The sequence below is a fragment of the Populus nigra genome, chromosome 4 (genome assembly GCF_951802175.1).
Source record: "Populus nigra chromosome 4, ddPopNigr1.1, whole genome shotgun sequence".
Taxonomy (NCBI): domain Eukaryota; kingdom Viridiplantae; phylum Streptophyta; class Magnoliopsida; order Malpighiales; family Salicaceae; genus Populus; species Populus nigra.
Genome location: NC_084855.1, coordinates 1,615,964 through 1,629,440, shown reverse-complemented (window position 1 = coordinate 1,629,440; position 13,477 = coordinate 1,615,964). Strand labels below are relative to the sequence as shown.

At 35.4% G+C, this 13,477-nt stretch overlaps 2 protein-coding genes across 7 annotated transcripts; one reads left to right on the top strand and one right to left on the bottom strand.

Annotated features, from left to right (window-relative positions):
- Window positions 1-1,910: 1,910 nt before the first annotated feature.
- Window positions 1,911-7,467, top strand: LOC133691946 (probable methyltransferase At1g29790). 5 transcript variants are annotated; one of them, XR_009841766.1, is made up of 4 exons: window positions 1,911-3,329; window positions 4,523-4,666; window positions 5,285-6,071; window positions 6,158-7,467. XR_009841766.1 is itself a non-coding variant. In XM_062112576.1 (2 exons), exon 1 carries the CDS (start codon window positions 2,033-2,035, stop codon window positions 3,293-3,295), a length of 1,263 nt encoding a protein of 420 aa, XP_061968560.1. In that variant the 5' UTR covers window positions 1,911-2,032; the 3' UTR covers window positions 3,296-3,329; window positions 6,158-7,467. The 5 variants fall into 5 exon arrangements, 3 of the variants coding, with proteins under 3 accessions (XP_061968560.1, XP_061968558.1, XP_061968559.1); XR_009841767.1 differs by lacking the exon at window positions 4,523-4,666; XM_062112576.1 differs by lacking the exons at window positions 4,523-4,666; window positions 5,285-6,071.
- Window positions 5,155-11,278, bottom strand: LOC133691945 (auxin response factor 5-like). Of its 2 annotated transcripts, XM_062112571.1 has the most exons (14): window positions 10,547-11,278; window positions 10,229-10,341; window positions 9,765-9,863; window positions 9,592-9,648; window positions 9,346-9,498; window positions 9,179-9,263; window positions 8,849-8,939; window positions 8,373-8,537; window positions 8,147-8,269; window positions 7,805-7,880; window positions 7,548-7,683; window positions 6,201-7,465; window positions 5,755-5,945; window positions 5,155-5,631 (listed from the first exon to the last, which is right to left on the bottom strand). In XM_062112571.1, the coding sequence occupies exons 1-14, from the start codon at window positions 10,650-10,652 to the stop codon at window positions 5,490-5,492; spliced, it is 2,802 nt and encodes a 933-aa protein (XP_061968555.1). In that variant the 5' UTR covers window positions 10,653-11,278; the 3' UTR covers window positions 5,155-5,489. The 2 variants fall into 2 exon arrangements, with proteins under 2 accessions (XP_061968555.1, XP_061968557.1); XM_062112573.1 differs by lacking the exons at window positions 10,229-10,341; window positions 10,547-11,278 and having other exon boundaries at window positions 9,592-9,644.
- Window positions 11,279-13,477: the final 2,199 nt, after the last annotated feature.

The following is a 13,477-nucleotide window of genomic DNA, read 5'->3' as shown; positions in this document are numbered from 1 at the left end:
TTCTAGAAAAGTATTTTTCTTTTATTTTGGGTGGAAAATACTTTCCGGAAATTGTAAAAATTTTAGAAATATCGTATTATTTGCTGATTATATTAAATTTAGTTCTCAAAGTATTTGTTTTTTAGTTTCATCCCTTAGAATTTAATTTTTATATTGATTTTGGTCTTTATTTTTATAATTGTTATTTATTTTTCTCTTATTATTTTTAGTTGAAATTTTTTATCTATCAAATTTAGAATCATTATTTTGATTGTTACTTATTTTATTTGAAGTAATTTATGAAATGTTAATTATTATTATTTTAATTTCTTCATCTTTCAATTTTTTTATTTTTTAGATTTGATCTCTATTATTTTTATTATTGTTTATTTTATTTGAAATAATTTATGAAATTATTTTTTTCAATTGCATTCTCATTCGACTTTTTAATTTGTAAGATTTGTTTCTTATTATTGTAATAAACTTGAAAAAAATAAAACATTAATAAGTTATTTTCCAGCTTATTTTTAATGACATAATCAAATACTGGAAAGTGTTTTTCAATTTATTTTCTATTACATTATTATATATCAAAAAAATAATTTTATTTTTCTAGAATTTATGTTTTTAAAATTTATTTTTAAAAAAAAATTACTTTTTTTTAGCAAGTAAACGAACAGTTAGATGAATTTAAATAGGCAGTTTCTACCGTTTTAACTGCAGCGAGGTCGTTTACAAATGAATTAGCTGGGGGTGACGTGTCGTTCCAAGATGCACTACGATAATACCTCGGCCCAATTGTTCGTCTATGGGAACGTGACTAGCCGTGTTCCCAAATTTCTGAATTTTTTTATTTAAAATTATTTTTTCATATTTTTATATGTTAAAAATATATTTTATAAAATAAAAAATATTTTTAAATAAAAAATACTTTAAAAAATAATTAAATTATTACTGTAACAACAAACATGGATTGTATTTGACAATTAAAGAAATAGAGCGAGGTCGATGACCTTGACCATGGTATCATAACGTTCCTTTACCGAGGCTGTTCTACGGACTGTGATAAGCTCCTGAGTGAGAGCATTCCATCCCTTGTGTGAACACGTGGAGGGCCCAGATTGCCCAATGAAAAAGGAATCTCTTTACAGATCCCGACCAGTTCTACTCCTTACCTTAATGCTCAGATCTAAATCATCTTTTGTCCCCCTTAACTCTTAGTTTAGACCACTCCCACACCTTTCCCTTCTTTTAACAATGCCATCTTTTAACATTTACCAAAGTAGAAAAAAATCAGCCAATGATATACAAAATGATTGCTTTTGTTTAAAAAAATTAGTGGATTCATTCAAATCAGATTAAGATTAATCTTCATTTGCCCTCATTAATTAAAGTCACCAACTGCAAATAGAGAACTAATTAAACACTTTTTTAAGCAATAAAGATAGATCTGTTTTTCACATCATTACCCTGTTCAAATGTAGAAAGAAAGTGTTAAAAAGAATTCATGAATTCAAATGTCCTAAAATCTTAAATAAAAAAAAAAATCAATTAATTTTGGCTTAGGAAAACCAGTCCAAAAATATCGAGATCATTGATAAAGACTCCACTTGGGAATTCAAATTATTATTATTTTTATAAAAAAAATTAATTTTTTTATATTTTGAATCGTTTTAATAATTGATTTTAAAAATAATTTTATAAAATAAAAAATATCATTTTAATATATTTTAATACAAATAATATTTTAAAAAATAATTATAATAACACTTTTTAAAATCCTCAGTGGCAGTTTTGGTTATATAGTTTCTGTTTTTAAATGGTTTATAATATTATTTTAATAAAAAAATATTTTTAAAAAACATGTTCACAGTTAACAAACACATAAAATAATAACTGCAACCGACAACCTGCTCCCCAAAGCCGCTTTGTCCTCACTAATCAAGCACTAAAAAATCTCACAACTTTCTTCACTTCACAAACATCAATCTCCGAGTACTTACAACGACACTCCCTCCCTCCCTCCCTCTCTTTCTGTGAAGAAGAGGCTAATATGGGATCAGTGTCGCTGAAAATAGGAGATGGAACAGCCAGATTCAAGAGAGCAAGTTTCTGTTCATCAGCAGTGAACATTCTCATGCTCTTCTCTGTACTAACCACTAATCTTTTTGCATTATATGCCTTCACATCTTCTCCAAAAGACCATCAAACTCACCTCTTTCACAATCCCCATAAAAATATATCTTTGATCTCTGAGCATGTCTCTTTAATACTAAGAGAGATCGCTGCTTCTCAAAAAAAGCTTGCCGGGATGGAGAAAGAGCTTTTGGGCTATGAAACTATGGATATTTCAAGGCCGAATATTGCAAGTGAGCTCAAATTGTTTTTGCAACACCATCAACTCCCTCTTGGCAAAGATTCAAGAACTGGGATCACTGAAATGGTGGCTTCTGTGGGTCATTCTTGTGAGAAATCTGCAGACTTGTTGTCTCAGTATATGGCTTACAAGGTTTCTGGGCCCTGTCCTGGTGATTGGAGCCTTGGCCAGAAGTTGATTTTGCGTGGATGCGAGCCTTTGCCCAGAAGGAGATGCTTTGCAAAGTCTGTTCAAAAGGTGGGTCTTTATCGTTTTCCTGTTTCTCTTTGGAAACCTGTTAGTGAAAAGATTTTAACTTGGAGTGGTCTTGGTTGCAAGAATCTTGAGTGCTTGAATAGAAAGAAGTTGAGCAGGGATTGTGTTGGTTGCTTTAATATTACTAGTGGTTATGAGACTCAAAGGTTTGTTAAAGCTCGAGGCAAGAATGATTTTATCATTGATGATGTGTTAGCTTTAGCAAGTGGGGGAATTAGAATTGGATTTGATATTGGTGGTGGGTCTGGGACTTTTGCTGCTAGGATGGCAGAGAGAAATGTGACTGTGATTACTAATACTTTGAATGTGGATGCTCCATTTAGTGAATTTATTGCAGCAAGAGGGCTTTTCCCTTTGTATTTGAGTTTAGATCACAGGTTCCCTTTCTATGACAATGTTTTCGATTTAATTCATGCTTCTAGTGGATTGGATGGAGGGGACAAACCTGAAAAACTGGAGTTCCTAATGTTTGACATCGATCGAATTCTGAGGGCTGGTGGATTGTTTTGGTTGGATAACTTCTACTGCGCAGATGATGAGAAGAAGACAGCTTTGACTCGACTGATTGAGCGGTTTGGGTATAAGAAGCTGAAATGGGTTGTGGGAGAGAAGATAGACACAGCTGGGTCAGGGAAATCAGAAGTTTATTTGTCTGCCGTACTACAAAAGCCAGCAAGAGTGTGATGATTACTGGAGTTTTCACAGGAAACTGAAAGAGGTGAGAGTTTTGCTTCCATTTCTAGCTTTGTTCACACAGCATTTTGTGTGAGTTCATCGACTCAAACATTTTCTTAAATTCGTTTCAACATGCAATAAGTGCATCAATTATTACTTCTCTCAACTGTAAACCAGCATTAGGAGATGATGTTTGTGCTTTGTAATCTAGTAACTGGTTTATCTTTTACTGTATTTTAGGGGAGTTAACTATCCAAGCTAAAAGAAATGTTAGGAAATGGAAAATTCATAGTGTATAATAACTATCCATCTTTAAAGTGCAAGTTCGTGATGTTTCTTTCCATTCACATTGCAGTTCCAAGTTTGAATTTGATAACTATCCATCTTCATGGGTTCTAATTGGGAAACTGTCTTAGGTAATGATAAGGGAGTGGCGTAACCGGTGGTTACAAGTCTTGACTTGCGTTCACCTAGTTTCTGGCTTGTTCTCTACCTTCTACTTTTCTCTTTAGCACACCGACTACTTGATATGTGAGTACCAGAGTTCATGTGGGAAGTCAAGAGCATATGAATGTAATAATGCTTGGAACTAGGAAGTACTAGTTCTAGATTTTAGTTATAGGGAAACATGATAATCACTTTTAAGATATTGATTCGTAGGGAAGATTTTGGTATCCTTTCGCAAACGGATATTGACAATATTCCAATTCATCTTTGTGGTAGTGGCATTGCATTCTTGTATGTGCACAAGCTGTTCCCTTCATTTCTGAGTTGTGTTTGGCTTCAGAGTTAAAGCGAGCTAAATGGTAAATTCTTTAACAATTAACCTCCCTTAGCCTCGTTTGATAATTTTGTAAGGAAAGAGGAAGTAAAAGTTAGGGGCTTAACTTGAACTTGACCTCTTATTCTCATGTGTTTCCAAATGAAAAACATAATTCATTTAGGAACGACCGGTTGCTGCAACCTCGTTTCTAAACAGGCCATTATCCCGATTCAAATATTTGTGTTTCCCTCTTCTAGATTGGGTACGATGGTCCGGCGCTTTTGGGCAATCCCTTGGATAAGTGCACTTGTCCATTGCAGTTGAATATATAGCAATGGAATACATGAACAGAATAAAAAACATGGCCCTGCAAGCTAACTATTCTAGGAAGACCATTAATTCTCAGGTGTCCTGTAATGAATGAAATTTACTAAATCATCTGTGAACCCTCCGAGTCTGGTATCTCTTGGTAGGTTAAAAAGATGCTGTGGGCAGATGGCAGCTGGAGCTGGCTTTTTGGACATAATTTGCTGGCTTCTCCATAAGGGGAGGGACGTAGGAGTTTTACTATATTTACTCCTTTTCACCGTCCATCACAAGTGGTTTCAAACGTCGAGGTGATGTATAATCAATGCTGCATGGTTCTTTTCCTTGCTTTGCTTTAATTTTCTTCTGCCAATGTATGAATCGACGGTGGGACTTTTTAGAAATTTTGAAGCTCCTCCAACTTGATAATTTAATACCTTATCTGCAAGATATTAACTGCTACTGTCCTGTCAGGGAAAATACTTCGATTTCCAACTGGTTCGGCAGTCCTAGGCCCACCTAATAGCCTATTGTTAGGCTCTAAACCTAACCTAATTCAATACTCCAGTCATAATTAACTCAGGTTAATTTTGATTAATTAAAACAGTTTTAAAATTCTTCTTAAAATCAAACAAAATCTTAACTAAATCAACCGTGCCATACCGTGTCCAGAGTTTGCAATGGCCTGTAAGCATCCTATTTTTCACACCAAAAAAGAGTTAATTTTTTGGAAACTTCCAGGACCTAGCCCGAGTTACTATAACTCAAGTGATGTATTAAGCAAAGCAACACAGACATGTCTCTTAATTACCATGTTAATATATTATAAGCTAGTAGTAATGTCTTAGGCTTCTGTAGAAGAATGTATAATCCATCATCCCATTAATTATAATAAGTTCAACTAACATACATATCTAATCATATATCAGGATAGACCTTGACAAAGTGGAGGCTGAATTGGATGTGCCCACATGACTCACCCTCACCGCTAGGGTGAGATATGAAATAAGTTCGCCGGGAAAGCTTGCTTTAGGTTTGAACAGGGGAGGAACCATTCCGATAACGTTCTTCTCCACCAGGTGGGAAAACGTCCATTTAGTTGCGAGGGGGCATGACTTGGCTGAAGAAGTTTTATCAAGCATGGATACCCTCTGTGATGGGGGCATTGATGCCTTGGATGTTGGCGCTGTTGAGAAGCTTCATTCCCTCCTCACTCATCTGCTGAACTTCTGAAGGTGACAGAATCCTAATGCAGCGAACACAGCCAACGAATTCCCTGCACAAGCACATCAAACTTAGGCCTTGAATTAGAAAGGACTTCTTTGCTATCTACACACAAAGAATGTATATAACCACAAGCAAACCAGCAAGAAATTGGAAAGGGCAAAAGGACACTTACTCCCAAGGATCATCACCTATGAGTAGAACATCATTCTCGTAGTCCACATATACTAATTTCCACCCAGAACCTTTAGGGTTATTTAGCAGCCCATCAAGTCCAAACATGCATTCAATAGCGGAGCATAGTTCTTCATAATTTTTGAAACTTGAGACATCAATTGACCTCCCAACAGACCCTGTCTTCTGAACCTGTAAACCATAAACAATGTTAGCACCCACCATTCGATGAAATGTAATAAAATCATGGGAAAAAAACATCCAAATGCCCTCAATCTCACTCACAAACATGCAGAGAGACTAAAAACCTGAACAAAGGTAACGTTTAAGGTATGATTTTACTAGATAAAGTCTTCCATTTTGGAATAATTATGCTAATAATCTGATGTATATGACCCAAGCAGATTGTTACCAAAGATCTTTTATTTACAACACAATCATGCATACCTTGGTATATGTGCGCACACGTGGGGCTACTTGCTGCCATGAGTTATTCTGGAGCAGATTGCTATTATCAAATTCAATGTTGCTTGAAGATGTGCCACCTGAGTTGTCAGGAAAGTCTTGCCGTGAGAAAGCTTGGGAATCTGCTAGGCTTGCTGAGGTAATCTGAGACTGAACATCCTGGCTTGAGCTGAGGTTGCCAACTAGACAATCTGAAGCATTCTGCAAATCAGCATCCTTTAATGTGCAGAACTCATCTAGAATAGCACTTGAGACAGACCGATCATACACAGAACCACCACCATTGCTAGCATCAATGTTAAGAGAACCATATATTCCACTTTGATCATTGCTCTCGTCAGATGAATCCTTCACTGCACCTGAGTTGAAGCTACATGGCTCTTGCTGAGCCAAAGGAATCAATTGGTTTGCTTCGGATAAAATTCTCAAATTGCTCATCTGATGATCCCACGCATCTTGATGCATAAAAGGTAAAGAGGGATCTTGTAATCCAAACATAGACAACGGTCCTGATCTATACATACTGTCAATAGACATTGGATGTGATATCCATTCGCCTGCATCTAGAAATGGAAGAGAACAGTTTGGTGTAGTGGCATCAGCTAGAGATGCACGGATCTGCTGGGAATTAAGTAGCGATGACTCTGTAAGTGCCTGCACTGGCCAGAGGCTGGCTTGTAATTGTGACTGGCCCTGATTCTGATTTTGGAACACCAGATGATTTGTGGCATTCTGCTGAGTCATAGGACACGAGATTGGTTTTTGCACAATGCACTCTCTTGTTGAGGCTGGTTGGCTTAACTGATCTGGCAAATGCTCAGGTTTTGCTTTGAATTTCCCATCAACAACTCCAACTGACGCTTGATTTTCAACTTTGCTCAAAGAAAGTGACTTCCCAGCTACATTTGCTTTTGATGAAGATGAGTTCATGGCATTGGATTGGTCTAGACAGATCTGGGAATAGTTTTGGTTTTCTATGGGCGTAATTCCTGACTGGTTTAGCTGAGGCGTCTGATTAATTGCTGCCTGCATGTTATTAACATCTAATGAAGCCACCTTCACAGCAGATACTTCTGGTAGTGCAGTTCCACAGATTCCAGGATAGTTAACAGCTTGAGGTTTCATTAGCATGTTAATCAGTTGTTCAGAATATATGTTTGACATTGAAGCACATGGAAGACTTGCATTTCCACTCCCTGGAAGCAATGCAAGAGGCTTTTTTACCAAACCCCCCCATTCAGTATCTCCTGGAAGGACAAACAGCATAAAATGAATTTTCAACAAATTTTCCTAACCGAAAAAAAAAAAAAAAACTTGCAAAATGCTCACCTAAAAATCCAGACTGCAAGGGTCGTTTGAGACCAGAAGTCAGAGAGGGAAAAATAAAGAGACTTTCAGGAGTCTCAATTTCCCATGAACTAACCCTATTCTGCTTATCAGAACACCCAGGCTCATCCCACTCTACCTGTTTGTAAGACAGATATGAAAATCAATTGCAAATTGGCAAAGCAGAGAAACAATAACATAATACTAATATCACTGCAAGAGAAAATGATTTGGTCAGATCAACAAGTAGCCTAATCTACCTGAAGATTCCGCCACTTGGAACCAGGCCACCTCAGTGGATCTAAGTCACTAATACCAACTATTGTGCCCATATATCTGTGGAATAGATTACAGACAGTTAATAATATACATTAAGACAGATAAATGTTCAGAGCCCTGAGCATGGAATTAAAACATAGATGACTTTGAACTTCACAGAAAAAATAGAATGTGCTTCTGTCCTTGTCACGATGCAGAAAACTAAATGGGGTTACTTAATGAATTAAGCAGTTGATTGAAATTCATGATTGTCATCCGTGCAGATGCATTACCTATACCCGCATAATTAAAGATATAAGAGGACTCAGAACTCAGAATATGACCTGCGTTTTCCAGACTCTTCTGTCTCAAACATCATTCCAAATCTCATACCAACTGAGACTTGAGTCCCAAATACAGTTTTCCGGAATTTAATCAATGGAATGACAAAGTCTGAAGGGCATGCCCTGTGAATTGTAGAAAGCAGGTAACCACTAATTAGAGTCAGAAATCAAAATAAAAAGGGCAAAGGGCAAAGACAAGTAGGATTTGATTGTAAATTTAACAAACCTTGGATTGTAAAAAATGGTGAATGGGCTTCGATTGCCAGCAGCATGAGCTGCAGCAGCAAGGACACCAATGTGCATGCTATCAGCAGATAGAACTGATGATGGTAATGTTGTTTGTTGACGGTTTGCATGCCTCACACCCACCATCAAGTGGGACTTTTCATTCCTGAAATTACAGAGGATGGGTTGCTTTAAGATCATTATGGTGAGTTGTCAAAATCCATGAAGATTACCTATTACCTATTGTTTAACACAATTTTCTTAACAATTAAATGCAATTAAATGCGGTCAAATAGCATAGCAGAGCTTCTCAACACTTGGAATAAAAACCGAAGCTTCTTTTCTATTGAGAATTCATTCAAAAATAAAAATAATGAACTTATCTGATAAATTATTGGTTATTTTTGTAAAGCTAATTTAAGAAGACAAGTTTCTGCAGCATCCAAGGAAAATCTGAATTCGAATGGTATAACTTACCTGATAAACAGAACAGAATCACCTGCTTTAAGCCTTTTTGAACCGACAAATAAGCTCCACCCAGTTGTAAGAAGGTGTCGCTTTGGCTGCCCTGCATAAAAGGAAGGGAAAGGAGGATGAAGCATAGCCAGAACAAGTTCAATGCTAAGGTAAAACAAAAAAAAATGCCATCATTTTTATGGGCTAATTTTACTAGATTTTAGGGGTGAAGAACATCTTCTAGGCCAAAGTTTCCACTGAACAAAGATATTCATACTTCTGGTTCTCTAAATATAAGGTCTTCGTCAAATAAATTACAAGTTTACAACTACAATGCAGATAGCTCCTCACCGCGGTATATATGGCGAAATGTCCAGGTATTATCATGCAAGTCCCTGACAACAAGCTCCTGAGATGGTGGTTGCATTGAGTAGTCCTGAGACAAGCAAAATTTAATATAACAGCTCCCTATTTCATCGGGGCTTGCAAGTAATTTCAAATTAGCAAGATTAGCTTACCAATGGAGGGAAGAGCTTTTCTGCTGCCCTGCGTGGCACTGAGAACCCACCATGTGTACTTGTATCACTAGCGGTCAAAGCTTTGCAGAAAAATTCACTCGGATGCTTGCTGGGCTTTAGCCCAAAATCTGGTACAGGGAAGACGTCTTTTTCCTACATGAAGGTCAGATTCATTTGTTTTGAGGCTGGATGAAGGGATAAGCAAATGGGAAGAAGTTCGATGAATTGACAGTGTTTAAGCTTTACAGAGTTCACTGGTTGAAGACTCATTTGAGCATGGATTTCATCTGTATCTTTGTCTGCCTATCAGGAAAAGGTAAATCACAGGTAAAAAACTGATCTTCTAACAGGCAGAGTGTACACTGGTACATATTTATCAAAAGAAAAGCATAGAAGAATCAGAAGAAAAAATGGCATACATGAAGGGTAACATTGTGAACTTGGCACAGTAACTGAGAAGGGAGATTTGGGTAGTTGGGGATCTGTGAAGTAGCTGATCTCTTAGTGGAAACGGCCACCTATACATGGAAATAAAATGCCCCTCAGTTCAGCAAATCAAAGATTGAATAATCAGCAGCATAACAAGGCTTCCATAACCTTGGAATCATGGTTTAACTTCAATTTCTTTTAAAACCACCATGGTCCCACTCTTCCCAGAATAAAGTCCTAATTTACTATCAGTTGGTGTTTTGGAATTGTATGGTTGATACACTGCAAATGAAAAGTCACCCGGTTCGTCAAAAAAGAAAAATCATCACACTTAACAAGAGATCAACCTCCATAACGCAATTTAGTACAGTAGAAACCTCTTATGAACGTGCTTCGTATCGATAAATAATCATAAGGGGAGAAAGGGTCAAGATTGAAAGAGATAAATTCAAACCTGCTCACTGTGTCCTTGAGGGAAATAATACACCAGACTTCCAACCTGGGGCAAGGAAACTAGCGGGCCTGCACAAGCGTACCACAGCTCCGAGTTTATTGCCTTCCGTGTCCCTGAAATCATGCACAACAAAATCAAAAACATAAGACACATACTTGGACAAAAGAGCACTGTTTTTGGACATGTACTTATGCAGAAAGTTAAGCCTTCGTGTTAAAGACTCATCCTTTACCGGATCATTTCAGCCCGTAAGCGATAACAATTATAAAAAGTCAAAACTCTTCTGAGAAACAAGGATTTCAGTGACATGAAACAAACCAGACTGGTCTTGAAATTCTTTCAACAACTTCATTTCCTCGAGCAGATTTGTTTGAGCTCCATTAATAATCCCTCCTGTTTTGATTTTCTCTTCAGCAGAACCCATCTTCTGCTTCTCTTTGTGTTGGTAAGTACTGTCTACCACACAGCCAGAGCACCTCAATAGAAAAATTCCATCTTTACCTCAACAACTCAAACCCCTTGATTACAGGAACCCCATCAAACAACAAAAAAGTACAGCATTAAAATCACAAGCCTGTGTTCCTCCAAAAGAAGCTAAACTTTTAAGACCAGCCCATGTCAAGGAATCTTAAATTCACTAAAACGACCAATCCAATTGGGCAAAAGATAGAAACAAACACCTTCTTGTGGGGAGTCCTTGATAATCCAAAATCAAGGAAGACAGCAGCAAAAAGGTATTCACTAGACTAGATAGAGTTTTTTAAAGTTGTGGGGGCAGAAAAGGAGAGCTTTTTATTGACACGGCAAAAACCGAAAGCTTTTATGCATCAAAGCACGCGAAGAAAAGCATGAGTGTGGTGGTGGTCTTGTAGCTATTATTCATTCGACTTTTCATTGAAACCACTGATCTCCATCTATCATCATCAAGAAATTCAAAAAAGAAAAAGAAAATTTATATCTCTGTAAATGTGAAGCAGTGGCAGCCGTATTTGCTTGAAAGTAAAAAGAGGGTGCATGCTATTAGCCTGCACTCCAACTTTCCGGAAATGGCTCTCTCTTCGCAGCTTTAAACTGTTTTAAGGAAGACCAAGTTAAAACGAAAGTAAAAGATGCAATAAATAAAATAAAAATAAATCACAGTAAGAGGAGAACACGAAATCAATTACAGCAGAGAGTGATAGCGACAAGAAATAATAGTTTTTTTAAAGAGGAGGGAGAGAAGAAAGAATGTGAAGGTGGCGCATTTTAGCACGTGAATACAAGGATTTACGAGGGGTATTCTTCTGGGGAGAACCTTAAAGTAATCTCTCTACGTTTAATTGATTCTTAATGTAGTCCTCAAGCAAACTATTTTATCAATTGAGTCCTTCACCTATCGATCAACACAGATTTGTAACGTGGAACTTTTAATTTTCTTCAAGATAGTGATATTTTATACGTGCAAGGAATAGAAAAATATGAACAAAAGATGTTATGTTATTAGCTCAGAGTTATGAAATGACGGGACTTTACCTCTTAATTGAACGTTTATTGCTATGGTATGGTAGAGTATTCGTGTTTTTTTAAAAAAAAAATTGTTAAAAATTAAATTTTTTATATGTTTTTGATCATTTTAATAAACTAATTTTAAAAATAATTTTTAAAAAAAATATATCATTTTGATGTATTTTAACTTGAAAAATACTTTAAAAAATAACCATGGCTACACTTCCAAACAAATTTTATGTATATTTTTATTGATTGTGTTGATATATATTTAGGATTAGTAATGTGATTTTTATTCTATTTGCAATCAGCATCATATTTTCTTGAGAGAAGTTTAACATTTACACGGTTTCATGGATAAAACATTTAAGATATATTTTGGTATTGCGATGATTTTTATAATTATAATTTAAAAATATATTTTAAAAAATAATATTTAATAAGACTGCATAAATATAGTCCAAAACACTTTTAAAAATATACTTTGAGTAAAACATTGTTTCAACTTTAAACCACATCTCATCACTTTACCAAATAGACCCTTAATTTAAGGTTCAATGGAGAGTTTTGAATTTTTTAGCTTTGTGATGTTGTTGTCTGATTTTTTTTTCTTTTAATACGAATGTCTGAGTTAATTTACGTATATCTCAACTAATCTCATGAATCCTAAAGTTAATGATTATATAAATATCCAGTATCTTATTTCTTAATGTAGAAGCTAGTTGTTGTATATATTTCTTTCAGCAAATTCATACTACAAGATATTTTTGTTCTCGCTCAAATAGCCTTGATTAAGTATAATGACTTGATTGATAAAATTCTTAGTTTGGAAACCTAAATAATTAATAATTGGTGGCTAATTTGGGTACTAGACTCCATTCCTCTCCTTTAAACCTTGGATTTTGGCTTTTTACTATATGGATCTTGTCGTGCTTTTTGATCACCTTTACATTTCACCTATTCTATCAGGGCAAATTTTGGTCTGTTTATTATGTGTTTATGGAATCTTGATTGTTTGGAAATTCAAAAGGTAGGAACAGGGAAGTGCTTTTACATCCATGTATGCTTTTAGAGTTTGATTGTCTTGACCACTGCTCACGCATGCGAGATAAAAAAAAATTATGGATGAATTTTGTATAAATTTATGTTATATTGTGTTTAATTTTTATTAAATAGAATGAATAGTAGTAGATTTAAATTCGTGATTTATTGATCAATAATACTCTTATATCATGTCAGATAATTATCTTAATTTAAAAGCTCAAGTTATAAGGTGAGGCATTATAATATGATTTATATAATCCTTTAATTTATAAGGGAAGGCACATCATAACATTAAGCGATATATATGTCATATCCTTGCATTCATTGGTGCACGACGTCGTTTGACTTCAAGGTTTATTTACAATCCTTTTGTTTTATGTATTTGTTTTTGTTTGTGAAACCACTTGTAAAGTTATGAAATCCTCGAAGATTGTATTAAAAAATATATAAATTAAAAAGAATAACGGTTTTACCATGCGCATATTTAATATTCACTCTCTCAATAATCACTATAGATTTAAATAGTATTTAAAAAAATTAATTTAGTCCTTAGGTTCTTGTTATGCACAATCAAACTCCTTTTAAGCCCAAAACAATAGCTAGCGAGTTTCTTTTTTTAAGAGATGATGAAATTGAAAAACAAATAACCAAAGTAAAAAACACGAAGAAAATAGTTTAGCACCCCATCTTTTCAATTTAGCAGGTGACCAGTCCCTTAAG